The sequence below is a fragment of the Bos indicus x Bos taurus genome, chromosome 3 (genome assembly GCF_003369695.1).
Source record: "Bos indicus x Bos taurus breed Angus x Brahman F1 hybrid chromosome 3, Bos_hybrid_MaternalHap_v2.0, whole genome shotgun sequence".
NCBI lineage: Eukaryota > Metazoa > Chordata > Mammalia > Artiodactyla > Bovidae > Bos > Bos indicus x Bos taurus.
This window is the reverse complement of record NC_040078.1, coordinates 16,700,210-16,726,473: the sequence shown is the minus strand read 5'-3', so window position 1 is coordinate 16,726,473 and position 26,264 is coordinate 16,700,210. Positions and strand designations below refer to the sequence as shown.

The following is a 26,264-nucleotide window of genomic DNA, read 5'->3' as shown; positions in this document are numbered from 1 at the left end:
ATTGGTATTGCACATAAAGTTTGCCAAAGATATCTGCATGCATAAGGTGAGTGGTGAGTCATTCTAATGCCTTACAGGACTGAGAAAGAAATGTAATCTTCTAAGGAATTACAAGGCTGGTGTCAGAAGACAAAAAATGTATGGTTAAGCAGCTATTTCTGACATGGTAAAGATCTGGTTAACTCATAATGCAGACACAGACTGAACACAAGAGGGAAGAGAAGAGGCCACTGGACTTCCCTGGTGTCCAGCAGTTAAGACTTTGTGCTTCCACTGCAGAGGGTACCGGTTTGATCCCTGGTCAGAGAACTAAAGTGAAAATGTTAGTTGCTCAGTCATGTCTGACTCTTTAGAACCACATGGACTGTAGCCTGCCAGGCTCCTCTGTCCATGTCCATGGAATTCTCCAGGCAAGAATACTGGAATGGGTAGCCATTCCCTCCTCCATGGATCTTCCTGACCCAGGGAGCAAACCCATGGCTCCCACATCTCCTGTATTGGCAGGCAGATTCTTTACCACAAGCACCACCTGGGAAACACATGACTGTAAGAGTTGGACCATAAGGAAGGTTGAGTGCTGAAGAAAAGATGTTTTTGAATTGTAGTACTGGAAAAGACTTGAGAGTCCTTTGGACTGCAAAGAGATCAAACCAGATTCAAGGAAATCAACCTTGAATATTCATTGGAAGGACTGATGCTAAAGTCGAAGCTCCAATACTTTGGCCGCCTGATGCCAAGAGCTAACTCATTGGACAAGATCCTGATGCTGAAAAAGACTGAAGACAAAAGGAGAAGGGGGCGGCAGAAGATGAGATGGTTAAATAGCATCACCAACTCAATGGACATGAATTTGAGCAAATTCCCGGAAATAGTGAAGGACAGAGGAGCCTGTGCTTTAGACCACGGGGTCACAAAGAGTCAGACACAACTGAGTAACAACAATAACAGGGAACTAAAATCTGGCACGCCATGAGACGTGGACAAAAAAAGACTTTCAGGATCTTAGTTCCTAGGCCAGGGATTAAACCCAGGTCCTTGGCAGTGAAAGCACACAATCCTAACCACTGTACCACTGGGGAATTCCCAAGCAGTTTTCTTGCCTTAAAATAGGAACTGTATTTCATCAAATCTCAAGAATGAATATTTTGATGCCCATTTTTTTGTGAGCCACTGGAACACATTAGGATTTTAGAGAGAGAGGGCTGTGCCTCTTGTTGAGAGTTCAACAAGAGATGTAAACTCTCTGGAAAGCCATGAAAAACAAAAGTAAGGAAACTTTTTGAGGGTAGAAAAAAATAAAAATATGGAAACATGCAGGTTAAAATTTTTTCCCTGTGGCAAAATATGTATTACATAAAAATTAGCACTTGAATCATTTTTAAGTGTAAGGTTCAGTGACACTGAGTAAACTCACATTATTGTGAAACTGTCACCACTACTCATCTCTACAACTAAAAGCTATGACAAACCTAGGCAGCATATTAAAAAGCAGAGACATTACTTTGCCAACAAAGGTCTGTCTAGTCAAAGCTATGGTTTTTCCAATAGTCATGGATGGATGTGAGAGTTGGACCATAAAGAAGGCTGGGCTCCAAAGAATTGATGTGCTTTTGAACTGTGGTGTTGGAGAAGACTCTTGCGAGTCCCTTGGACTGCAAGGAGATCAAACCAGTCAATCTTAAAGGAAATCAATCCCGAACATTCATTGGAAGGACTAATGCTGAAGCTCCAGTGCTTTGGCCACCTGATGCAAAGAGTTGACTCATTAGAAAGACCCTGATGCTGGGAAGGAGAAGGCGATGGCAACCCACTTCAGTACTCTTGCCTGGAAAATCCCATGGACGGAGGAGCCTGGTAGGCTTCAGTCCATGGGGTCGCGAAGAGTCAGACACGACTGAGATACTTCCCTTTCACTTTTCTCTTTCATGCATTGGAGAAGGAAACGGCAACCCACTCCAGTGTTCTTGCCTGGAGAATCCCAGGGATGGCAGAGCCTGGTGGGCTGCCGTCTATGGGGGGTCACACAGAGTCGGACACGACTGAAGTGACTTAGCAGATGCTGGGAAAGATTGAAGCAGGAGGAGAAGGGGACAACAGATGATGAGATGGTTGGATGGCATCACTGACTCAATAGTCATGAGTATGAGCAAGCTCCGGGAGATGGTGATGGACAGGGAAGCCTGGCATGCTGCAGTCCATGGGGTCATAAAGAGTCGGACACAACTGAGCGACTGAACAACAAATACTGAAATTGTATCTGTTGAGCAACAAATCCTCACTCCCCTCAGCCCCTGACAACACTGTTCTGATAGAACCACATTTTAGCTCCATGAATCTGACTGCTGTAGGTACTTCATATAAGCAGGACTATTAAATATTTGACCTTCTATGTCTGGCTTATCTCACTTAGCACAATGTCTTCACATTTAACCCATATCATAGCACACACCAGAATTTCATTCCTTCTTAAGGGTGAATAATATTCAGATTCAGTTTTGTATATGTTTTAGTGCCATTAAAAATACACTTAAATTTAGAAATATACTATCACTTGGATTTCCCACAAAATTAACATGGGAAAGCTATGAACAATAGGGTATGTAAGCAATTATTTTTCAACTTTGGAGAAAACAAAAAGTACCCACCCCAAAAACGGTTCCTTTGGACTTCCCTGGTGGCTCAGACATCTGCCTACAATGGGGGAAACCCGGGTTCAATTCCTGAGTCGGAAGATCTCCTGGAGAAGGAAATGGCAACTCACTCCAGTATTCTTGCCTGGAAAATCCCATGGACGGAAGAGCCTGGTAGGCTACAGTGCACTGGGTCGCAAAGAGTCGGACACGACTGCGCGACTTCACTTTCACTTTCAGCTCTAGAAGTCTGGAAACTTTCTCCACCAGTCACGTCAAAGCCTACAAAGAACTACAACTCCCAGTAGCTCTAGGTTCTGTCCCTTCTCTTCTCTCCGTCCCGCCCCGCCCCTCTGGCTCCGGAGACTGCATTTCCCAAAAACCCCTCGCAGGGTCGGAGCCGGCACTCCCCGGGCGCCCCCTGGCGGCGCTTTGGCGCGGCTTAAGTTCCCGGCGGCCTTCGCGGCGGGTTCCGGGCGTAAGGGCAGTTCGTGATGGCGGGGGCTGGTTCCGCCGCTGTGTCCGGTGCAGGGACGCCCGTGGCGGGGCCCGCAGGCCGCGACCTCTTCGCCGAGGGACTCCTCGAGTTCCTGAGACCGGCTGTGCAGCAGCTTGACTCTCACGTCCACGCCGTCAGGTGCCCTGGAGGGCAGCAACGGGCGGGGCCTCGCCTTGATTTGGCTTTTTAGGGGCGGGACCAAGAAAGGGCGGAGACAAGATGAGTTCGCTAGCGTTCTGGTGGGACTAGAAGCGGGGAAACAGATTGGAGGCGGGGCCGACTGGCGGGAGGGCGTGCAGGTGGAGGCAGAAGCTGGCTTCTCTAAGCACTTGGGAAACACATAGGGGAGGTTTTTTATTCCATTAACTGTCTGACCGTGTAGGCCTCGTACCTCTTTGCAGAGAGAGCCAAGTAGAGCTCCGGGAACAAATTGACAACCTAGCCACCGGTGAGTAAGCATCCCTGTATACCCAGGATCCTACAGCTGACTTCAGTACCTTGTTTTGCTAACGTCTTGGGCTGGGTTTCTCTCACTTGCTTCTAGGGCTGCTGACTGACTCCTAAGTTTCTAGTGACAGTATCCATGTGGTAAAGAGTGTTTTCCATAACATTTACTAGCTTACTCGTTCCAAGAACAAGGCCATTAGGTGTTTAGTTGCCTCTTCCTTCCGTCTCCCAGAACTGTGCCGTATCAATGAGGATCAGAAAGTGGCCCTGGATCTCGACCCCTATGTGAAGAAGCTCCTTAATGCGCGACGACGAGTCGTCTTGGTCAATAACATCCTACAGAATGCCCAGGTAAAGGAGTTTCCTACCAACAGTAATTCAAGGTACTTTCCAGTTTTCAAAAGGTCATAAAGTCCCCAACACAATGAAAGTCACCGTCATTTTTAGTCTTTGGGGAAAGGGAGTTGTCAACTAAAACTTACTGTTCTTAACCTTGAGATGAATGAAGCAAGCCTAAGATATTTTCCAGCATCTGGTTGACAGCAAGCTCTAAATCCTTTGACAGGGCAGTTTTCTGATTCCAAATCTTGTTTTGCAGGAACGGCTGAGAAGGCTAAACCACAGCGTGGCCAAGGAAACAGCCCGAAGGAGAGCAATGTTGGATTCAGGAGTATACCCCTCTGGTTCCCCAAGCAAGTAACAGGCCAGAAGACGGCCCACGGCCCCAGTGTAGCACGACTACTATTCCCCAGCTGCCTGTTTCCTCTAGGACTCCCTGTAGGTGTTGGGACATCAAAAAGGGAGCCCTGTGGTTTGTTTGAAACACTTCAGAGTCTTACCCATTTATGTGGGGCCCAAAGAAACCTGTGTACAGCAGGACTCAGGATCCCAAAGGATTTATTATGGCTCTTACTTCCAGGAATGAGTTGAGGCTTCTGCATTTTTTTTCTAAGCTGTGTCAAGGCCCACTTCCTGTACCATCTCTGAGCCTCATTAACAAGGGAGGGGCTTCCTGTTACATGCCAGGTCGTTGGACCTGGGCAGAATGTCCTCTGTGACTTCCAGTTTTCCTTTGTTTACGCTCAGGATTGAGAGGAAAGGACAGGCAAAGTCAAGGTGAATAACCAATCTACCCCCTTTTGTTGACTGCACTGGCTTGACTACTGTAGCAGTGTTACTAGAAATATTTCATTCAATAAATGCATAAATGGTATTCCAGTTTACTCTGGTATATGGAAGTGTTCCAAGAGTCTTCTACATTAATTCAAATATAGCTTCAAATTGAGATCTAGCATTCACAATGAAAAAACTCAAGTATCATTTTCAGTGAAGAGTACAGAAAGTAAATGGAAGCAAAACGATTGCCAGATGCCAAGGAAAAACAGTACCAAGAGCCCTACTAGGAAGTACTTTAATCTTTTTTCTTAGAAAAAAAAAAAAAAATCCAAACACAGTTCACAACATTTCAACAACAAAGTACTGGCTGAGAGAGGTTTCAGGAGCTGGGGATTCTAGAATATTAGGAAGAAAAGTTGGTATCTTGCTTCACTGTAGATGGATGGCACAGGTCATAAACGGGAGACTTCTGATTACTAAGACAGTTTCAGAACCCAGTGGAATGACACTTCCTTCTAGAGAGTCTTTCTTTAAATCTTCCTGTCTCCCTTACTCCCTCAGAAATGCCACCACATAAAGCCGAGTAGCAGTCAGCTTAGACTCCAGCCTTCCCCTTGGGTAAGAAAGGGGGCGGTGAAGAGATACGGAGGTCACTCTTGAGTTTCCATGCTTTCCTCTTCCTCTCCTTGAGGTGGCTCTTCTGTATTCTCCTCCTCTTCCTCTCCTTCCTTCTTCTCTGGTGGCTTCTCATAAGCCTTTTCTGAAGGTGTCACTATCACTCCATCCCAGGTAGATATTTCAGAAGCAAGATCTAGAAGAGAAAAAAGGTGACTTGACAAGCAGCCCACATGCAAGTCATGACCTACACAGAGGAAACATGGAGACCACTGAGTGGAGTTACTCTGTGGATCAGAGCATCATAATGGACCCTGTCCCACAGTGGCCACTCACAGCTGGCATCACCCTCCTGGCCAAGGATCTTCCTAAAGCCACCATGTGAGAGGATTCGGACCAGAGTCTGAGCTGTGTAGCAGACCATATCCTGAGGGAGATCAAAGTAAGAGTAAATTAGCAAGGAGAATCAAAATACCTTCTCATTTTCATGACAGATGAAGAAAACTTTTAATTTCAAAACCAAAATTTGTGAGAACCCCCAAATCTCTGACCACTAAGATCACATTTCCTTTGCTTTCTGACACGGGATATTCAAGAGGGGGGCACAACGGACCATTTCAGAGCTGCACCAATACCTGCTGTTCCAGAGTCATGACTGTGTGTACTCTGAAGTTGCCACTCTCACAGGGGTCTGTGATACCCACCGACCCTGGCAGGAACAGTCCTGCAGCCAGAATCTGCAAGCATCGTCTGAAACATGGAGAGGTATTAGAAGAACACACAAGACAACTTACAGTCAAACCCCAAGCCCAGAGCAGCATGCTATACCTGTATGCCACGTTCAGGGCCAAAGGCTGTCTGGTGGGGTTGTTCATCACGGCATAGTGTCCCTGTAAGAAAATCTGCTAAGTGTGCCATAAAGCGGCAGTCCTATCTTCAAACAAATTAAAACTTTAAACCATCATGAAGAAAACTTTCATGTTCAAGAAGCAGTTTTGAAATGACTGCTCATTCAGTAATTTCTCTCCTTTACATTAATAACAGTAATGAAAAAGATAAAGGAGCAGTAATAACTACCCATTTAATTGAATACTCCAAAAGCCCAAGAAATAATAAACATTGAATCTTTATTGGATTACTTGTCCTTGTCCACTAATGAGATTTCCTTTTTTTTTTTTTTGGTTCCTCCATTCCTCCAAGATTTCTTTTAATCTGTACCAAGTTTCATTTTATGGTAGGTTTCGACTACCTACTGATTCATAGGGTGGATCAGGAATTCCAGTTGCCCTTCATTACTTACAAGTAGGTCAAGTATCCAAGGAGTGAGGGGCTCAAAGCCAGGAAAACGAATCCTCAGGTCCTTCAGCAGTCTGATGAGAACTTTAACTCTGAAGATAAGAGACACCAGGAATTAAAAGCCGTAACAGATGATGAAACAAATCAGTGAATATAACAAAAAGGAAACAGAAACAGACCCACAGATACAGAGAACAAGCTAGTGGTTACGAACGGGGAGAGAGAAGGGGAAGGGGCACAACAGGGGCCATGGGATTAAGAGGCACAAACTACTATGTATAAATGTTACAAGGATATACTGTACAAGATGGGCATCCTATAACCTTTAAAAATTAAAACGAGATTTTACTTCCATACCTAAGGCACAGAGCTGAAGCTATTACCAGAATTGTTCCCTTCTTTCCCTCAACCTAAGTTGCTTGAAGTGAAGTGAAAGTCACTCATTCATGTCTGACTCTTTGCAACACCATGGACCATACAGTCCATGGAATTCTCCAGGCTAAAATACTGGAGTGGGTAGCCATTCCCCTCTCCAGGGGATCTTTGTGACCCAGGAATTGAACTGGGGTCTCCTGCATTGCAGGCAGATTCTTTACCAGTTGAGCTACCAATTACTTCAGGTAAAAAAAAATCAAAATCCAGACAATCAGTCAAAAACAGTTGTCAGAATAAGACTGGGTTCAATGTAGTTAGAAGGATTAGGATATAATTAGGATCACTCAAATAGGGAGGGACTCACGTGGACTGAGAAGCATTTTCCTCAAACCAGCGGGCATGTCGGATGGCTGCTAAGGCACTCTGTAACACCTTGATATCCACTGGAAGACAAGCATGACATCCACCAAGATGAAAGGTTCCGATTACTGAGCAAGCAATTCAATTCCACTGCCACACTCCAAGAACTCAGGAGGAGGACAGGATAACTTAGTAATTCCTTGAACTAATCCCCATGTCCCCAGATCAGCAAATGCCCAAACCACTGTTCCTCCCCTAAACCAGATGTGGAAGCATGGAAGAGCCCCAGTTTTCTCCAAAAGGTCCTTTTTCTTAAGTCCTCAAACTGCTTTCTTGGCCTGGCTGTTTCTGACAGTTTCATCAGCAAGCTGATAAAACTGCTTCCAAATTACAAAGGAAGATAGCAAAGTTTGGGGGTAAACTTGGGTCCCCAAAAGGTCTCATGTGGAATAGCAACAAATGAAGTAAATTCAATAGCACTTTATACCACGTTTTGAATTTCCCCCGAATTTCACAGCAATGGAATAAAAGGACTAACAGTGGAGTTCTGGGTCCAGTTTTCGCAGATTTGGTGGCACTGTTGTAATGAGAATCTTCACTGTAGCATCAGAAGAGCTGATTTCAAAGCCAGTTTCATTGGTTAGCATGGTCAAAACTGAAAGAAGAAAAATCAGAAGTTGCACTCACATTTCCATTAGATGACCAAAGGTAAATCCAGGATGAGGATAGGGGAATAGATATTTTATTTATCTATTGATTTACCTAACAGATCTATCTATCTGTTATTATTTGTTATTTGCTTGGCTACGAGATCTTAGTTCCCCAACCAGGGATCGAACCCATGCCCCCTGCATTGGTAGTGTAAAATCTTAACAACTGGATCACTAGGGAAGTCCCAAGTTTTTAAAAACAGCAACAGTCCAGAGTCAGAATTGAGAACACAGAATTTTAAAATAAGGGAAATGTATTCTTTTTAATGGCTGAGTAATACTCCATTGTGTATATGTACCACAGCTTTCTTATCCATTCATCTGCTGATGGACATCTAGGTTGCTTCCATGTCCTGGCTATTATAAACAGTGCTGCGATGAACACTGGGATACACGTGTCTCTTTCCCTTCTGGTTTCCTCAGTGTGTATGCCCAGCAGTGGGATTGCTGGATCATAAGGCAGTTCTATTTCCAGTTTTTTAAGGAATCTCCACACTGTTCTCCATAGTGGCTGTACTAGTTTGCATTCCCACCAACAGTGTAAGAGGGTTCCCTTTTCTCCACACCCTCTCCAGCATTTATTACTTGTAGACTTTTGGATTGCAGCCATTCTGACTGGTGTGAAATGGTACCTCATAGTGGTTTTGATTTGCATTTCTCTGATAATGAGTGATGCTGAGCATCTTTTCATGTGTTTGTTAGCCATCTGTATGTCTTCTTTGGAGAAATGTGTAAAATATCATGTATGAAAGGAGATGCCAGTCCAGGTTCGATGCACGATACTGGATGCTTGGGGCTGGTGCACTGGGACGACCCAGAGGGATGGTATGGGGAGGGAGGAGGGAGGAGGGTTCAGGGTGGGGAGCACATGTATACCTGTGGCGGATTCATTTTGATATTTGGCAAAACTAATACAATTATGTAAAGTTTAAAAATAAAATAAAATTTAAAAAATAAATAAAAATAAAAGTAAGGGAAATCAATTAGATTTTGAACGCTGGTGATCTCCACTAGAAACTTCCCCAACATAAAACTCTGCACTCACTCTTCCTTCTAGCCTGACCTGACTTTGTTAAAATGTACTTATAATTATAAACCTGGCTTCTGTGACCACTGTATTACATGTTCAGCAACAAACTCAAACCTTCAGAAGGATCCTGTGCTCTTAGGCTCTCCACGACCTTGTTTCCTAGTGCAGCAACAGCTTCCACTAGATTGAGAGAGAGAGATAACGAAGATTATAATTATTTTAGTCGACTTTCTATATGTCTCAAAGCTACTTTGCACTCTGATTCCTGCGGAGCAACAACAAGCAACTGAATACACACTTTTGCAAGGGGAAGTTTGTAAAAACAGAGAAACTGAAGGCTCGGCGACACCCCCTCCTTTACACACACTTTTTTTTCCACAGTAGGGATTTTTATCAGTGGGACTAATGCCATTTTGGCCTGGATAATTCTTTGTTTGGGGTTGGGAGGTAGGGTCTGTCTTGTCCACTGCAGGACGCTTAGCAGCAACCTTGGCCTCTACCTGAAGACGTTAGCCTCAAATATCTCCAGACACTCCCGAATGTCCCCTGGGGAGCAAAGTCTGTCCTGCAGTAACTGGTCATAGATTCTTTCACATACAGCACACATTTAGATGCCTCGAATCCAACTGCTATGTTCTGCTGCTGCGGCCAGAGAGAGGCACACTCACATGTTGGCAAAATCTTTAGGATCACCACCAGGTCAGCCACATTGTGTCCTGTAGTCATCGTTCCCTTTTTATACGATCCGACTTGTCGGACTTCTTCAATTTGCTGTTGGAAAAGGGATTTAAGGAAGAAAAAACAAAACTTAAGAAGTGAGAAGCTTATTACCCAGATTTGGAAGTAGCAGAGTTCAAATCATATGCCAACATGAGCAATGAAAAGCCTGATTCATTACGGCCAGCTGATAGTCTGGTCCCCAAGACCAGCACTACAAAGGAATTCCACTGTACTTTCCCATTCCAAGAGTGGCTTTCAATAAGCATCTGAAGAATCAAGCAACAGGAACCAAGGAAACTTTCACACACCATGGCTTCCCTTTCCTAGGACTAAATCTTCAAAAACTCACCACTTCAAATGTCCCTGGAGCCACAATCAAATTGTCAATCACATTGTTTATTTTTGTAACCAGGGAAAGGATAGAGGCCTGAAAGACAGCAGGAAACAAAAATACCCTCAGGTGAAATACCAAGCAACTTTTCATCAAGTTTGACTATTTCCCCCAATTCCTTCAATAGGAGATGAATCAACACCTACACCGGATTCTGAGAGCACCCTGACCCTCCCAGCCTTGAATATGCCAGAAGAGAAAACTTTTTGATCCCAAAGATAGATTCCCCAATAATAATATGAATGCACATGTAATCTGTTTATACATTCACCTGATGCTCTCCCTTTACCCACAATAAAAAATAAGAATAATTAAATCCATGGAGTTCAGGCTCTGATAACAGTAGCCTCACCAAATAGCTATTTACTTCTCTAGCTTCCTTCATGAAATCTCAGGAAGAAAACCAACAGAATATACCTGTTCAGCAGAATTAGGAGCAAGGTCCTGATTCCTCTTCAGCAAGGCCTCACTGAAGGAAGTTTCATCAGGTGCTGGCTTGACCCGGGGAAAAGCCATTTCACACTAAACAAGAAATAAACTACTAACCAAAAATAATATACAGCAGATTTTTCTGTTGCCACAACACAAAAAAAGAGACAATTCTACAACACTTATGCTCTCAGTACCCTACTATTAACAGATGAGGAGATACCCCTCGTCCAAGGAAGGGAGCAATGGCTGCATTTTGCTGGAGCAGCCGTGAAGAGATACCCCGCACCCAAGGTAAGAGAAACCCAAGTAAGACAGTAGGTGTTGCAAGAGGGCATCAGAGGGCAAACACACTGAAACCATACTCACAGAAAACTAGTCAATCTAATCACATTAGGACCACAGCCTTGTCTAACTCAATGAAACTAAGCCATGCCTGTGGGGCAACCCAAGATGGGCAGGTCATGGTGGAGAGATCTGACAGAATGTGGTCCACTGGAAAAGGGAATGGCAAGCCACTTCAGTATTTTTGCCTTGAGAACCCCATGAACAGTATGAAAAGGCAAAATGATAGGATACTGAAAGAAAAACTCCCCAGGTCAGTAGGTGCCCAATATGCTACTGGAGATCAGTGGAGAAGTAACTCCAGAAAGAATGAAGGGATGGAGCCAAAGCAGAAAGAATACCCAGCTGTTGATGTGACTGGTGACAGAGGCAAGGTCCGATGCTGTAAAGAACAATACTGCATAGGAACCTGGAATGTCAGGTCCATGAATCAAGGCAAATTGGAAGTGGTCAAACAAGAGATGGCAAGAGTGAATGTCGACATTCTAGGAATCAGCGAACTGAAATGGACTGGGATGGGTGAATTTAACTCAGATGACCATTAAATCTACTACTGTGGGCAGGAATCCCTCAGAAGAAATGGAGTAGCCATTATGGTCAACAAAAGAGTCTGAAATGCAGTACTTGGATGCAATCTCAAAAACGACAGAATGGTCTCTGTTCGTTTCCAAGGCAAACCATTCAATATCACAGTAATCCAAGTCTATGCCCCAACCAGTAACGCTGAAGAAGCTGAAGTTGAACGCTTCTATGAAGACCTACAAGACCTTTTAGAACTAACACCCAAAAAAGATGTCCTTTTCATTATAGGGGACTGGAATGCAAAAGTGTCAAGAAACACCTGGAGTAACAGGCAAATTTGGCCTTGGAATACGGAATGAAACAGGGCAAAGACTAATAGAGTTTTGCCAAGAAAATGCACTGGTCATAACAGACACCCTCTTCCAACAACACAAGAGAAGACTCTATACATGGACATCACCAGATGGTCAACACCGAAATCAGATTGATTATATTCTTTGCAGCCAAAGATGGAGAAGCTCTATCCAGTCAGCAAAAACAAGACCAGGAGCTGACTGTGGCTCAGACCATGAACTCCTTATTGCCAAATTCAGACTTAAATTGAAGAAAGTAGGGAAAACCACTAAACCATTCAGGTATGACCTAAATCAAATCCCTTATGACTATACAGTGGAAGTGAGAAATAGATTTAAGGGCCTAGATCTGATAGATAGAGTGGCTGATGAACTCTGGAATGAGATTCGTGACACTGTACAGGAGACAGGGATCAAGACCATCCCCATGGAAAAGAAATGCAAAAAAGCAAAATGGCTGTCTGGGGAGGCCTTACAAATAGCTGTGAAAAGAAGAGAAGCGAAAAGTAAAGGAGAAAAGGAAAGATATAAACATCTGAATGCAGAGTTCCAAAGAACAGCAAGAAGAGATAAGAAAGGCTTCTTCAGCGATCAATGCAAAGAAATAGAGGAAAACAACAGAATGGGAAAGACTAGAGATCTCTTCAAGAAAATCAGAGATACCAAAGGAACATTTCATGCCCAGATGGGCTCGATAAAGGACAGAAATGGTATGGACCTAACAGAAGCAGAAGATATTAAGAAGAGATGGCAAGAATACACAGAAGAACTGGACAAAAAGATCTTCACGACCCAGATAATCCCAATGGTGGGATCACTGACCTAGACCCAGACATCCTGGAATGTGAAGTCAAGTGGGCCTCAGAAAGCATCACTACGAACAAAGCTAGTGGAGGTGATAGAATTCCAGTTGAGCTATTCCAAATCCTCAAAGATGATGCTGTGAAAGTGCTGCACTCAATATGCCAGCAAATTTGGAAAACTCAGCAGTGGCCACAGGACTGGAAAAGGGCAGTTTTCATTCCAATCCCAAAGAAAGGCAATGCCAAAGAAGGCTCAAACTACCGCACAATTGCACTCATCTCACACGCTAGTAAAGTAATGCTCAAAATTCTCCAAGCCAGGCTTCAGCAATATGTGAACCGTGAACTTCCTGATGTTCAAGCTGGTTTTCGAACTTCCTGATGTTCAAGCTGGTTTTAGAAAAGGCAGAGGAACCAGAGATCAAATTGCCAACATCCGCTGGAGTTCCAGAAAAACATCTATTTCTGCTTTATTGACTATGCCAAAGCCTTTGACTGTGTGGATCACAATAAACTGTGGAAAATTCTGAAAGAGATAGGAATAGCAGACCACCTGACCTGCCTCTTGAGAAACCTATATGCAGGTCAGGAAGCAACAGTTCGAACTGGACATGGAACAACAGACTGGTTCCAAATAGGAAAAGGAGTACGTCAAGGCTGTATATTGTCACCCCGTTTATTTAACTTCTATGCAGAGTACATCATGAGAAACGCTGGACTGGAAGAAACACAAGCTGGAATCAAGATTGCCGGGAGAAATATCAATAACCTCAGATATGCAGATGACACCACCCTTATGGCAGAAAGTGAAGAGGAACTCAAAAGCCTCTTGATGAAAGTGAAAGTGGAGAGTGAAAAGGTTGGCTTAAAGCTCAACATTCAGAAAACGAAGATCATGGCATCCGGTCCCATCACTTCATGGGAAATAGATGGGGAAACAGTGTCAGACTTTATTTTGGGAGGCTCTAAAATCACTGCAGATGGTGACTGCAGCCATGAAATTAAAAGACGCTTGCTCCTTGGAAGGAAAGTTATGACCAACCTAGATAGCATATTCAAAAGCAGAGACATTACTTTGCCAACAAAGATTCGTCTAGTTAAGGATATGGTTTTTCCTGTGGTCATGTCTGGATGTGAGAGTTGGACTGTGAAGAAGGCTGAGCGCCGAAGAATTGATGTTTTTGAACTGGTGTTGGAGAAGACTCTTGAGAGTCCCTTGGACTGCAAGGAGATCCAACCAGTCCATTCTGAAGGAGATCAGCCCTGGGATTTCTTTGGAAGGACTGATGCTAAAGCTGAAACTCCAGTACTTTGGCCACCTCATGTGAAGAGTTGACTCATTGGAAAAGACTGATGCTGGGAGGGATTGGGGGCAGGAGGAGAAGGGGACAACAGAGGATGAGATGGCTGGAAGGCATCACTGACTCGATGGACGTGAGTCTGAGTGAACTCCGGGAGTTGGTGATGGACAGGGAGGCCTGGCGTGCTGGGATTCATGGGGTTGCAAAGAGTTGGACACGACTGAGCGACTGATCTGATCTGATCTGATCTGAAGGCAGTGATACAATTAACTGTTCAGAACAAAGATTATAATCATGTTACTGTCAATTGTATGAAGGAACTATCTTCCTCACCCAGGTTACACTGTTTTTGTATGCAAAGCAACACAGATGACTCAAAACCTCCCATTTTCTACTCCAACTACCATACGACTTCATTAACAGGGAGACGCCAGGTTCCAAGAAACAACAGTTGAATAGTGGCCAAGGTACTCACCAAATAGAAGTCAAACGGAATATGTGGCACAAAGGGCCTGAACCTAAAAAGCGGAAAAACAATCCAGATTACTCACCACATAAATCAAACTGACTTCACATAATGGGGCCAAACTCATTTATCAAGAGCGCATGAGAAGAATACTTCTAAACTACAGCTGGATCTCAACAAGGCAGGTAAGATTACTCCACTCCGAACTATAGATGACTGAAACGGAAACCAACGGGCACAGATGCTAAAAACTGGCACTCACCCTCCTCCTGGGCCTCCTCTGGAACCAAAGCGCCCGCCACGACCTCGGCCTCTGTCACCCCTAGAAATGCATTATTAACATATTTTAACTTTCTTTTCACCTCGTTGAAGCAATCTCCTCGATACCGGCCGTATGGTTTCAAGTTAACCTACCTCTATCGCTCTGCACTTCCCTTTGGAATCCACAGGATCCCATTCTCACTTACACTTCTACACCTTCCAAATGTCCAGCCTCACTCCCCATGACTGGATAACTGAATCACATCAAACCACATTAAATACTAAAGAGGCTCAGAGAGCCCTACAAGAAACACCCCGTAATCGCCGGGCCCCGCCAACCCTAATACTTCGGAAACTAATGTGACTGCTTATTTATTCGTTCATGTAGTAAAAGCATCTATCAGGCGTATCGTGCATGTCAAGCGCCTGGCATTGAGGATGAATGAGACACGTTCCAGCCGTCTCAGTCTAAACAGGAGGTGTGGGGGTGCTCCTCCTGGAACCTGAGGACACCCCGTCATCTGAACCCCCCAGAGAGCGAATATCGAAACCGCCTCTAGACTCCTGGGCCCCACCCCCCATCCCCGGCCAAGTTTCCCCGCCTCCGCTGCCCCCGACCTCCCCCTCTCTTAGACCCGGAGTTCTCAGGTTTCCGTGCAACCCCCAGGTACATGGCCCTTTCCAGTCCGCCGTCTCCTTTGGACCAACTTCCTAAAGTTTTCGGTCGAATACCCGAAACATCTCCAAAGCACCCCACAACCCTTACCGCATGGCGTCCTAGATCCCGAACAATGGAGGCCAAGCCACACCAACCGCCCCTTTCCTCTGGGGATCCGACAACTGGAGAGGCAGCTTGCCGGCGTGTCCCAATAAACTCCAGCGCGATTGGCTCCCGCCGTACTCCGCTGCTTGTGCCTATTGGTTTACTTTGGCAAACCGGTTTATTGAGCCAATGAAAAGGGCCTGCTATGTCAGTAACTAGCCAATAAGAACGGGTTAGACGTTAACGCCCTTTTGCAGACACTAGAGAGCGCTGTGTAAAGAAGTTAGGATGGCTGGCATTCAGAGACCTTTCTATATGATTCTTGGGGCACAAAGAACTGCGACAGCAGAGTGGCGCAGCGGAAGCGTGCTGGGCCCATAACCCAGAGGTCGATGGATCGAAACCATCCTCTGCTAGTGGTGTTTTTCTTATTTCTTTTTCTTCTGGGACAGTTCTGTTTTAAATCTCTTCAGTAAATGGAACTACCATAATCCTACTTTTTTCTCCCTCAAAAATGCAGCCTTTAAATGCTGTTTTTTGCCATCAGCGAGTGAAATGGAAAAGGCAAGCGAAATCATGTAGGAAGGGATTTTGGGTGACTGAACACTTCATGTCTGGATGTGGTTCACAGAGGCTCTTGAGGCAGAAGAAACGGATATGAATATGTATGTTGATTGACTCAGAGAGGGAAAGTACTGATGGTAAGGGACTAGAAGGGAAACTGAGACAGCCTTTGGAAAGAGAGCTCAGAAAAGGAGGGCAAGGGAAGCGACAGGAGAGAAGGACCAGCCGTCTGCCGTTTTTTGTCGTTTCTTCTCCTTTTCCTCATTCTACAACCTCTCTGGCGGATTCCACCTTTATGCAAAGTTTCACAGCCACGTATATGGATATACTGTGGTTGCATTTACATCAACTCATATTACTATGTGCTTTTTGTCCTTCCTATAATCCTGTTTTTCCTATTTGGAACCAGTCTGTTGTTGCATGTCCAGTTCGAACTGTTTTTTCCTGACCTGCATATAGGTTTCTCAAGAGGCAGGTCAGGTGGTCTGCTATTGCCATCTCTTTCAGAATTTTCCACAGTTTATTGTGATCCACACAGTCAAAGGCTTTGGCATAGTCAATAAAGCAGAAATAGATGTTTTTCTGGAACTCCAGCGGATGTTGGCAATTTGATCTCTGGTTCCTCTGCCTTTCCGAAAACCAGCTTGAACATTAGGAAGTTCACGGTTCACATATTGCTGAAGCCTGGCTTGGAGAATTTTGAGCATTACTTTACTAGCGTGTGAGATGAGTGCAATTGTGCGGTAGTTTGAGCCTTCTTTGGCATTGCCTTTCTTTGGGATTGGAATGAAAACTGCCCTTTTCCAGTCCTGTGGCCACTGCTGAGTTTTCCAAATTTGCTGGCATATTGAGTGCAGCACTTTCACAGCATCATCTTTGAGGATTTGGAATAGCTCAACTGGAATTCTATCACCTCCACTAGCTTTGTTCGTAGTGATGCTTTCTGAGGCCCACTTGACTTCACATTCCAGGATGTCTGGCTCTAGGTCAGTGATCCCACCATTGTGATTATCTGGGTCGTGAAGATCTTTTTTGTCCAGTTCTTCTGTGTATTCTTGCCATCTCTTCTTAATATCTTCTGCTTCTGTTAGGTCCATACCATTTCTGTCCTTTATCGAGCCCATCTGGGCATGAAATGTTCCTTTGGTATCTCTGATTTTCTTGAAGAGATCTCTAGTCTTTCCCATTCTGTTGTTTTCCTCTATTTCTTTGCATTGATCGCTGAAGAAGGCTTTCTTATCTCTTCTTGAAAGTGAAGAGGAACTAAAAAGTCTCCTGATGAAGGTGAAAGTGGAGAGGGAAAAAGTTGACTTAAAGCTCAACATTCAGAAAACGAAGATCATGGCATCCGGTGCCATCACTTCATGGGAAATAGATGGGGAAACAGTGGAAACAGTGTCAGACTTTATTTTTCTGGGCTCCAAAATCACTGCAGATGGTGACTGCAGCCATGAAATTAAAAGATGCTTACTCCTTGGAAGGAAAGTTATGACCAACCTAGATAGCATATTCAAAAGCAGAGACATTACTTTGCCAACAAAGGTCCATCTAATCAAGGCTATGGTTTTTCCAGTGGTCATGTATGGATGTGAGAGCTGGACTGTGAAGAAGGCTGAGTGCCAAAGAATTGATGCTTTTGAACTGTGGTGTTGGAGAAGACTGTTGAGAGTCCCTTGGACTGCAAGGAGATCCAACCAGTCCATTCTGAAGGAGATCAGCCCTGGGATTTCTTTGGAAGGAATGATGCTAAAGCTGAAACTCCAGTACTTTGGCCACCTCATGCAAAGAGTTGACTCATTGGAAAAGACTCTGATGTTGGGAGGGATTGGGGGCAGGAGGAGAAGGGGACGACAGAGGATGAGATGGCTGGATGGCATCACTGACTCGATGGACATGAGTTTGAGTGAACTCCGGGAGTTGGTGATGGATAGGGAGGCCTGGCGTGCTGCGATTCATGGGGTCGCAAAGGGGCGGACATGACTGAGCGATTGATCTGATCTGATCTGATCTGATAATCCTGTTTATCCTCCTTGCCTTCTTTTGCATTAATTACTGTTTATTATTCCTTCCCTGCTTCTGTCAATTGAGAGTTCCCACTCTTTCTACATTTCTAGCGGTTACCCTAAAAATTATGACGCGCCTCCTCGACTGTCAAAGTCTAATTTTATAAAATCTTTTCTCTCCTCGAGAAAAATGCAAGAATAATTTAATTCCGTTTATCACCATCACTCCCTCCAGGATTGTATATATTGTTGTGTAACTCCTTTAAGTACTATATTGGTGGATTATTTACTACAGCAGAGTGCACAGATCTTAAGTCTACAGCTTGATTAATTTTGAGTAATATGTTTTGCCCAGGTATCCACCACACAGATTAACAAAAAACATTTTTATCACCTCAAAAAGTTAACTAATACCCCTTTGCCCTTCTCCGAGAGGCAATCGCTATTCTAATTTCTATTATCAGAGATTACTTTTGTCTGTTGTTCACATAAAAGGGCTCTCATCCTATGTACTCTTTTTTTGTCTAGCTTCTTTTGCTTGACCCATTTCAAAATTCCTCTCAAGTTTTGCGTCTGTCAGCAATTTGTTCCCTTTTATTATGAGTCGCATTCCATTGCATAAATATTCCACAGTTTGTTTATCCATTCTCCTGTGTTGAATACAGGACCTCTGACTGGCTGAGACACGGGCTAATACATTTGGGTTGTTTCCAGTTTGAAGCCTTTATGAATAAAGCTGCTATGACCATTTTTGTACAAGATTCTTGTGAGATTCAATTGTTTCTATTGGGTAAGTGTAGGTGTATATGTTTACAGAATTTAAATTCCATATATATTTTCAATCCCATAGGACATTAATGCTTACTAAGACAATGGTCACTGAGATTTACCATTTTTAAAGCTCTTTAGTCCTTCCTGTATCCACAACACTATGGAATAATACTCCTTCTTGAGAATTAGTGCCCTTCTGCTGGTGGCTAACTTTCTTGTTTTCAGCTTCTCTGAACACATCTTTATTTCACCTTTGTTTTCGAAGGACATTTTCTCTAGATATGTAATTCTAAATTGGAAGTCATTTTCTTTCAGCACATTTACAATATTATTTTACTATTTATGGCTTCCAGTTTTGCTATGAATAAAGAATTATTAGTCAAATGATTCCTCTTCTGAGAGTAACGAATCCTCTTTTTTCTGATTGTCTTTAAAGATTTTAAAGAATGCCGGGAAAAATATCAATAACCTCAGATATGCAAATGACCCCACTCTAATGGCAGAAAATGAAGAGGAACTAAAGAGCCTCTAGATGAAGGTGAAAGAGGAGAGTGAAAAAGCTGGCTTAAAACTCAGCATTCAAAAAACAAAGATCATGGCATCTGGTCCCATCATTTCATGGCCAATAGATGGGGGAAAAGTGGAAACAGTAGCAGATTTTATTTTCTTAGGCTCCAAAATGACTGGGGACGGTGACTGCAGTTATGAAATTAAAAGACACTTGCTTCTTGGAAGGGAAGCTATGACAAACCCAGACAGCATTTTAAAAACCAGAGACATCACTTTGCTGACAAAGGTCCCTACAGCCAAAGCTATGGTTTTTCCAGTAGTCATATGAATTTAACAGTTGGATCATAAAGAAGGCTGAGCACCAAAGAATAGATGCTTTCAAATTGTGCTACGGGAGAAGACTCTTGAGAGTCCATTTGGACTGCAAGGGGATCAAGCCAGTCAATCCTAAAGGAAATTAATGTTGAATAGTCATTGGAATGACTGAAACTGAAGTTGAAGTTCCAACATTTTAGCCTCCTGATGTGGAGATCAGACTCATTGGAAAAGTCCCTGATGTTGGGAAAGATTGAAGGCAAAAGGAGAAGAGGGAAGCAAAGGATGAGGTGGTCAGATAGCATCACTGACTTCAATGGACATGAATTTGAGCAGGAGACAGTGAAGGACAGGGAAGCCTGGAGTGCTGCAGTTCATGGGGTTGCAAGAGTTGGACATGAGTTAGCAACTGAACAATCACAGTGTCACACACCAACTAATTTGGTTTAGATTTAAAAGTAAGACCAAGACTTTTTCAATTACACTCTCACTCCAGCAAATTGTATTATATAGTAAATATTTTCAATGACAAATAAGTGATGCCAGGTACTCACTAATGGATTTAATTATGATCCTAATACCATAATCAGTGAAGGACTAGGAAGCTTGGAGTTTGCAGTCCATGGAGTCGCAAAGAGTCGGACATAAGTCGACTCATTGGAAAAGACCCTGATGCTGGGGAAGATTAAAGGCAGATGGAGAAGGTGGGGACAGAGGATGAGATGGCTGGATAGCATCATCGACTCAAGGAACATGAGTTTGAGCAAACTACAGGAGACAGTGAAGAACAGGGAAGCCTGGTGTGCAGCAGTCTATGGGGTCACAAGGAGTCAGACACGACTGAGAGACAAATCTTTCATTTCCTGCAGTTTCACTCTGATGGTTCCAGGTATGGATTATTCTTTTTAATCTTGAGGTTTGTTGAGCTTCTTGAATCTGTGGCTTGATGTATATATTTTTTTAAGCTTCTTGGCCACCGTCTCTTTAAATATTGCTTCTACCCTATTATTTCCCTCCTTTCTTGGCTCCAAATAAAGGAGAGCCAGACTTTCTCATGATATGTTTTATGTCTGCAACCTCCTCTTTTTTTCCCCTCTAACCTCCTCTTTTATATTTTTCATTCCTTTTTTGTCCATGCTTTGTTCTGAGTGGTTTCTTCTATGCTTTCTTCCAATTCATTACTTACTCCTCACTTGAGTCTAACTTGCTCTTAAACCCATCAATTGGTTCTTAATTGTGGGCTTTTGACTATTTCAAGACTGGACTTTCTGTTTACTTCTGGTTTCCCCTACTCCTGGGTTTCCCCTAAGAGTGCAGCCTTTCAGGATCCTAAGCCTCAATAGGAAGATGGTTTCCCCGGGTGATCATCTTTGGGGACATTTGGACTCCAACTTTTGCCTCACTTGCCCCATGTAGCCTATTTTCTGCCACCAATTTTGGATCAGGAAATGACTCCAGGGGGAAAAGGCCTCCTACTGCTGGTCTCCTGCTTTCCTGTCCTCTCATGCTCTCACTGTCTTCCTAGACTGTTGATTTTCAAAAGCATTTCATCTACCATTTTTTAGTTCTCTTCAGCTCAGCTTGAGGGTTGGACAGATTATTTAAGCCACCATGGGTAAAAGGGAAGCTCAGTTACTAAGTTAGATTTCTAGTCTAGTTCTCCTGAGTTCCAGTTCCACTATTCCAATGGCTTATTGGATACCTCCACTTGGGTATCTATAGGCACCTCAAAACCAATAAACTAAAATTGTCATCTTCCCCCCCAAAACCTTTCAGCTTCTCAACTAATGGGTCAGTGTTGCCTAGACTTCAGTTATTTGTATGCTGTCATCTTTTCCTGAATTCCAATTGGTTCTACTTATATAGCCCTATAATGAACAAGACCACATTATACATTTCAAATTTTGTTGAAAGGGTAGATCTCATGTTAGGTGTTCTTATACATACACACACACACACACACACACACACACAAAAGGACACAAGGACATTTTTGGAGGTGATGAAAACGTGTATTACTTTGATGTTGTGGTGATGGTTTCACCAGCATACGTGTATGTCCAAGCTCATCAAATTGTAATATATGTTACAAATGTACAGTTTATGGTATAACAGATATACTTCAATAAAGTTGTTTTATTTTTTTATTTCCCTATCTGCTCTCCACCTCTATAGTTTCTGGAGCCCTCCCTTTAGGACAAAGACATTTTGCCTGTTGCACAAAGCTTGCATTATCTGCCCTCTGCAGCCTTTTCTTGCCTCTCCTCCTCAGTCACTCTTACACCCATATAACTTATATCTTAGATCAGGGTTGAAAACATACACTGGTGCCGCAGCCAGTGATGCAAATGAGTCAACATGGTGTATAGGAGCTGTGATGAGCTAGACTCATCTCGAAGAAATACTGGATGCTTGGTTTCAGATGATTGTTCATAGAGAGATGCACCAGCTCTGCAGTATTTTAAGACAAGTCAGAAGTCTAAATATTCATGTGCCACCTGCTGATATAAAAATGGGGGCCAATTAAATTACACATACACGAGTGTGTGTGTCTGTGTGTGTGTGTCTGTGTGTGTGTGTGTGTGTGTGTAATTTAATTGCCCACATTCTTGGTCAATTCCAAGAGAGAGAGAGAACAAGTGGGATAAAACATGCCTGCCGTCTAAAAGTTGGCCTATGGGCTACTGTTTGCTCTAGACCATAACAATATTCAAAATTCTCCTAAATATGTAGGAAACATACTTCAGAATTCTTTCTCTGTACAGAATAACTTTCTCATCCTCCCAACCCTTTCATGGATCACAGCCTTGTCGTGGTGAAGGGGCTTGTATAACTCAGTGAAGCTGAGACATGCTGTGCAGGGCCACCCAGGACGGACGGGTCATAGTGAAGAGTTCTGACAAAATGTGGTCCACCGGAGGAGGAAATGGCAACCCCTTCCAGTATTCTTATTGCAAGAACCTCATGAACAGTATGAATAGGCAAAAAGATATGACACTGGAAGATGAGCTTCCTAGGTCGAAGGTGTCCAGTATGCTACTGGGGAAGAGTGGAGGACAATTACTAATTGCTCCAGAAGGAATGCAGCTACTGGGCCAAAATGGAAACGACACTCAGTTGTGGATGTGTCTGGTGGTGAAAATAAAGTCTGATGCTGTAAAGAACAATATTGCATAAGAACCTGGAATGTTAGGTCCATGAATCAAGGTAAACTGGATGTCAAGACGGCAGGAGACAGCAAGACTGAACATTGACATCTTAGGAATCAGTGAACTAAAATGAATGGGAATGGGCGAATTTAATTCAGATGATCATTATATCTACTACTGTGGGCAAGAATCCCTTATAAGAAAGGAAGTGCGTAACCCTCATAGTCAATAGAAGAGTTCAAAATGCAGTACTTGGGGGCAACCTCAAAAACAACAGAATGATGTCTGTTTGTTTCCAAGGCAAACCATTCAATATCACGGTAATCCAAGTCTATGCCCCAACCACTGACACCAGAGAAGCTGAAGTCGACAGGTTCTATGAAGACCTACAAGAACTTCTAGAACTAACACCAAAAAAGATGTTCTTTTTATCATAGGGAATTGGAATGTAAAAGTAGGAATTCAAGAGATACTGGGAATAACAGGTAAGTGTGGCCTCAGAGTGGCTTCCCTGGTTGCTCAGATAGTAAAGAATCTGCCCTTAATGCAGGAGTCCTGGGTGGGGAAGATCCCCTTGAGAAGGGTATGGCTGCCCACTTCAGTTTTCTTGCCTGTAGAATTCCATGGACAGAGGAGCTTGGTGGGCGTTATAATGGTCCATGGGGTCATAAAGAGTTGGACACAACTGAGCTACTAATACTTTCACTTTCAGTTGGCCTTGGAGTACAAAATGAAGCTGAGCAAAAGCTAACAGAGTTTTGTCAAGAGAACACACTGGTCATAGCAAACACCCTTTTCCAACAACACAAGAGATGACTCTACACATGGACATCACCAATGCTCAATGCTAAAATCAGATTGATTATATTCCTTGCAGCCAAAGATGGAGAAGCTCTATACAGTCAGCAAAAACAAGACCAGGAGCTGACGGTGGCTCAGATCATGAGCTCCCTGTTGCAAAATTCAGACTTGAAGAAAGTAGGAAACACCACTAGGTCATTCAGGTATGAGCTAAATCAAATCCCTTAGGATTATAGAGTGGAGGTGACGAATAGTTTCAAGGGATTAGATCTGATAGAGTGCCTGAAGAATTATGAACAGAGGTTCGTAACATGTACTTGAGGCAGTGACCAAAACTATCCCAAAGAAAAAGAAATGCAGGAAGGCAAAGTGGTTGTCTGGGGAGGCTTTATAAATGACTGAAAGAAGAGACACGAAAAAGCAAGGGACAAAGGGACAGATAAACTCAACTGAATGCAAAGGTACAGAGAATAGCAGGGAGAGATAAGGTCTTCTTAAATGAACAATGCAAAGAAATAGAGCAGAACAATAAAATGGGAAAGACTAGAGATCCTCTTCAAGAAAATTGGAGATATCAAGCCATCTTTTCATGCAAGGATGGGCATGATGAAGGACAGAAACAGTAAAGACCTAACAGAAGCAGAAAAGATGAAGAGGTGGCAAGAATACATGGAAGAACTATACAAAAAAGGTCTTAATAACTAGGATAACCACGATGATGTGGTCACTCACCAAGAGCTGGACTTCTCGGAGTGTGAAGTCAAATGGGCCTTAGGAAGCATTACTACAGACAAAGCTAGTGGAAGTGATGGGATTCCAGCTGTGCTATTTCAAATCCTAAAAAATGATGCTGTTAAAGTGTTGGACTCAAGATGTCAGCAAATTTGGAAAATTAAACAGTGGCCACAGGACTGGAAAAGATCAGTTTTCATTCCATCGCCAAAGAATGTTCAAACTACCATACAATTGTGCTCAGTATTCTCGCCTGGAAAATCCCATGGATGGAGGAGCCTGGTGGGCTGCAGTCCATGGGGTCGCTAGGAGTCGGACACGACTGATCGACTTCACTTTCACTTTTCACTTTCCTGCATTGGAGAAGGAAATGGCAACCCACTCCAGTGTTCTTGCCTGGAGAATCCCAGGGACGGGGGAGCCTGGTGGGCTGCCGTCTATGGGGTCGCACAGAGTCTGACACGATTGAAGCAACTTAGCAGCAGCAGCAGCAACATGATAGCAAGGTTATGCTCAAAATTCTTCAAGCTAGGCTTCAGCAGTATGTGAACGGAGAACTCCAGATGTACACACTGGATTTAGAAAAGGCAAAGGAACCAAGATCAAATTGCCAACATTTACTGGATCATAGAGAAAGCAACAGAATTCCAGAAAAACATCTGCTTTGGCTTCATTGACTACACTAAAATATTTGACTGTGTGGATTACAGTAAACTGTGGAAAATTCTTCAAGAGATGGGAATACCAGACCACCTCACCTGTCTCCTGAGAAACTTGAATGCAGATCAAGAAGCAACAGTTAGAATCAGGCAAAACCGGTTCAAAATTGAGAAAGGAGTACAGCAAGGCTGCATATTGTCACTCTGATTATTTAACTTATATGCAGAGTACATCATGTGAAATGCCAGGCTGGAAGAATCACAAGTTGGAATCAAGATTGCCAGGAGAAATATCGATAACCTCAGATATGCAGATACTAAGATTCTAATGGCAGGAAGTGAAGAGGAACTAAAGAACCTCTTGCTGATGGTGAAAGAGGAGAGTGAAAAAGTTGGCTTAAAACTCAACATGATTAAAACTAAGATCATGGCATCTGGTGCCATTACATCATGGCAAATAGAAGGGGAAAAAGTGGAAACAGTGACAGATTTTATTTTCTTGGGCTCCAAAATCACTGCGGACAATGACTGCAGCCATGAAATTAAAAGACACTTGCTCCTTGGAAGGAAAGCTATGAAACCTAGACAACACATTAAAAAGCACAGACATTACTTTGCCAACAAAGGTCCATATAGTCAACATTATGGTTTTTCCAGTAGTCATGTATGGATGTGAGAGTTGGAGCATAAGGAAGGCTGAGCGCTGAAGAACAGATGCTTTCAGACCGTGGTGCTGGATAACACTCTTGAGAGCCCACTGGACAGCAAGAAGATCAAGCCAGTCAATCCTAAAGGAAATCAACCCTGACTTTTCATCAGAAGGACTGAAGCTGAAGCTCCAATACTTTGGCCACCTGATGTGCAGAGCCTACTCACTGGGAAAGACTCTGATGCTGGGAAAGACTGAAAGTAAAAAGGAGAAGGAGGTGGCAGAAGATGAGATGGTTAGATAGCATCACCGACTCAATGGACAGGAAATAGTCAAGGACAGAGGAGTCTGGTGTGCTTCAGTCCCTGGGGTGGCAAACACTGGGACATGACTTAGTGACTGAACAACAACAAGGACAAATATACACACAGACAATCTTCATATTTATGCCTTCAGCATCTAGTTGGTGCTTAACATGTAATAGGTCCTTTGAAAGTCTACAGTGCAGAAGTTTGCTGATCTTTGGTCCTGAGCGACTGATCCGAACTGAACTGAGGCAGAAGTTTTCAGAGGTTGGTGCGCAATACCGCCAATGACTTCTTCTGGCCACTAGGGAGCAGACTGATTCCACAGCTGTCCTGCCCCGGGCCCAGCCGTCAAGGGCCCCCCAAACACTCCC

General features: G+C 43.5%; 2 protein-coding genes and 1 non-coding gene across 3 annotated transcripts; 2 read left to right on the top strand and 1 right to left on the bottom strand.

The window, feature by feature from the left end:
- Positions 1-3,072: 3,072 nt before the first annotated feature.
- Positions 3,073-4,799, top strand: SNAPIN (SNAP associated protein). The gene is made up of 4 exons (XM_027532937.1): positions 3,073-3,267; positions 3,531-3,577; positions 3,809-3,927; positions 4,175-4,799. Exons 1-4 carry the CDS (start codon positions 3,125-3,127, stop codon positions 4,274-4,276), a joined length of 411 nt encoding a protein of 136 aa, XP_027388738.1. The 5' UTR covers positions 3,073-3,124; the 3' UTR covers positions 4,277-4,799.
- A 172-nt stretch (positions 4,800-4,971) lies between these two features.
- On the bottom strand, positions 4,972-15,581 carry ILF2 (interleukin enhancer binding factor 2). Its single transcript, XM_027532923.1, has 14 exons — positions 15,436-15,581; positions 14,671-14,730; positions 14,418-14,460; positions 10,607-10,711; positions 10,148-10,225; positions 9,747-9,849; positions 9,193-9,258; positions 7,877-7,993; positions 7,343-7,421; positions 6,608-6,695; positions 6,136-6,197; positions 5,943-6,057; positions 5,644-5,734; positions 4,972-5,503 (listed from the first exon to the last, which is right to left on the bottom strand). The coding sequence occupies exons 1-14, from the start codon at positions 15,438-15,440 to the stop codon at positions 5,343-5,345; spliced, it is 1,173 nt and encodes a 390-aa protein (XP_027388724.1). The 5' UTR covers positions 15,441-15,581; the 3' UTR covers positions 4,972-5,342.
- A 195-nt stretch (positions 15,582-15,776) lies between these two features.
- TRNAM-CAU lies at positions 15,777-15,848 on the top strand. Its single transcript has one exon. It is a non-coding gene; the product is annotated as a tRNA-Met (tRNA).
- Positions 15,849-26,264: the final 10,416 nt, after the last annotated feature.

Excerpts from the sequence above, each read along its gene's own strand:
- SNAPIN (XM_027532937.1), top strand. The coding sequence starts at position 3,125 with ATGGCGGGGGCTGGTTCCGCCGCTGTGTCCGGTGCAGGGACGCCCGTG. Across the intron at positions 3,268-3,530 it reads TCTCACGTCCACGCCGTCAG|AGAGAGCCAAGTAGAGCTCC; the intron begins GTGCCCTGGAGG and ends ACCTCTTTGCAG. Across the intron at positions 3,578-3,808 it reads AATTGACAACCTAGCCACCG|AACTGTGCCGTATCAATGAG; the intron begins GTGAGTAAGCAT and ends TCCGTCTCCCAG.
- ILF2 (XM_027532923.1), bottom strand. Across the intron at positions 7,422-7,876 it reads ACTGGACCCAGAACTCCACT|TGGATATCAAGGTGTTACAG; the intron begins GTTAGTCCTTTT and ends CTTGTCTTCCAG. Across the intron at positions 6,696-7,342 it reads GAAAATGCTTCTCAGTCCAC|AGTTAAAGTTCTCATCAGAC; the intron begins GTGAGTCCCTCC and ends TCTTATCTTCAG.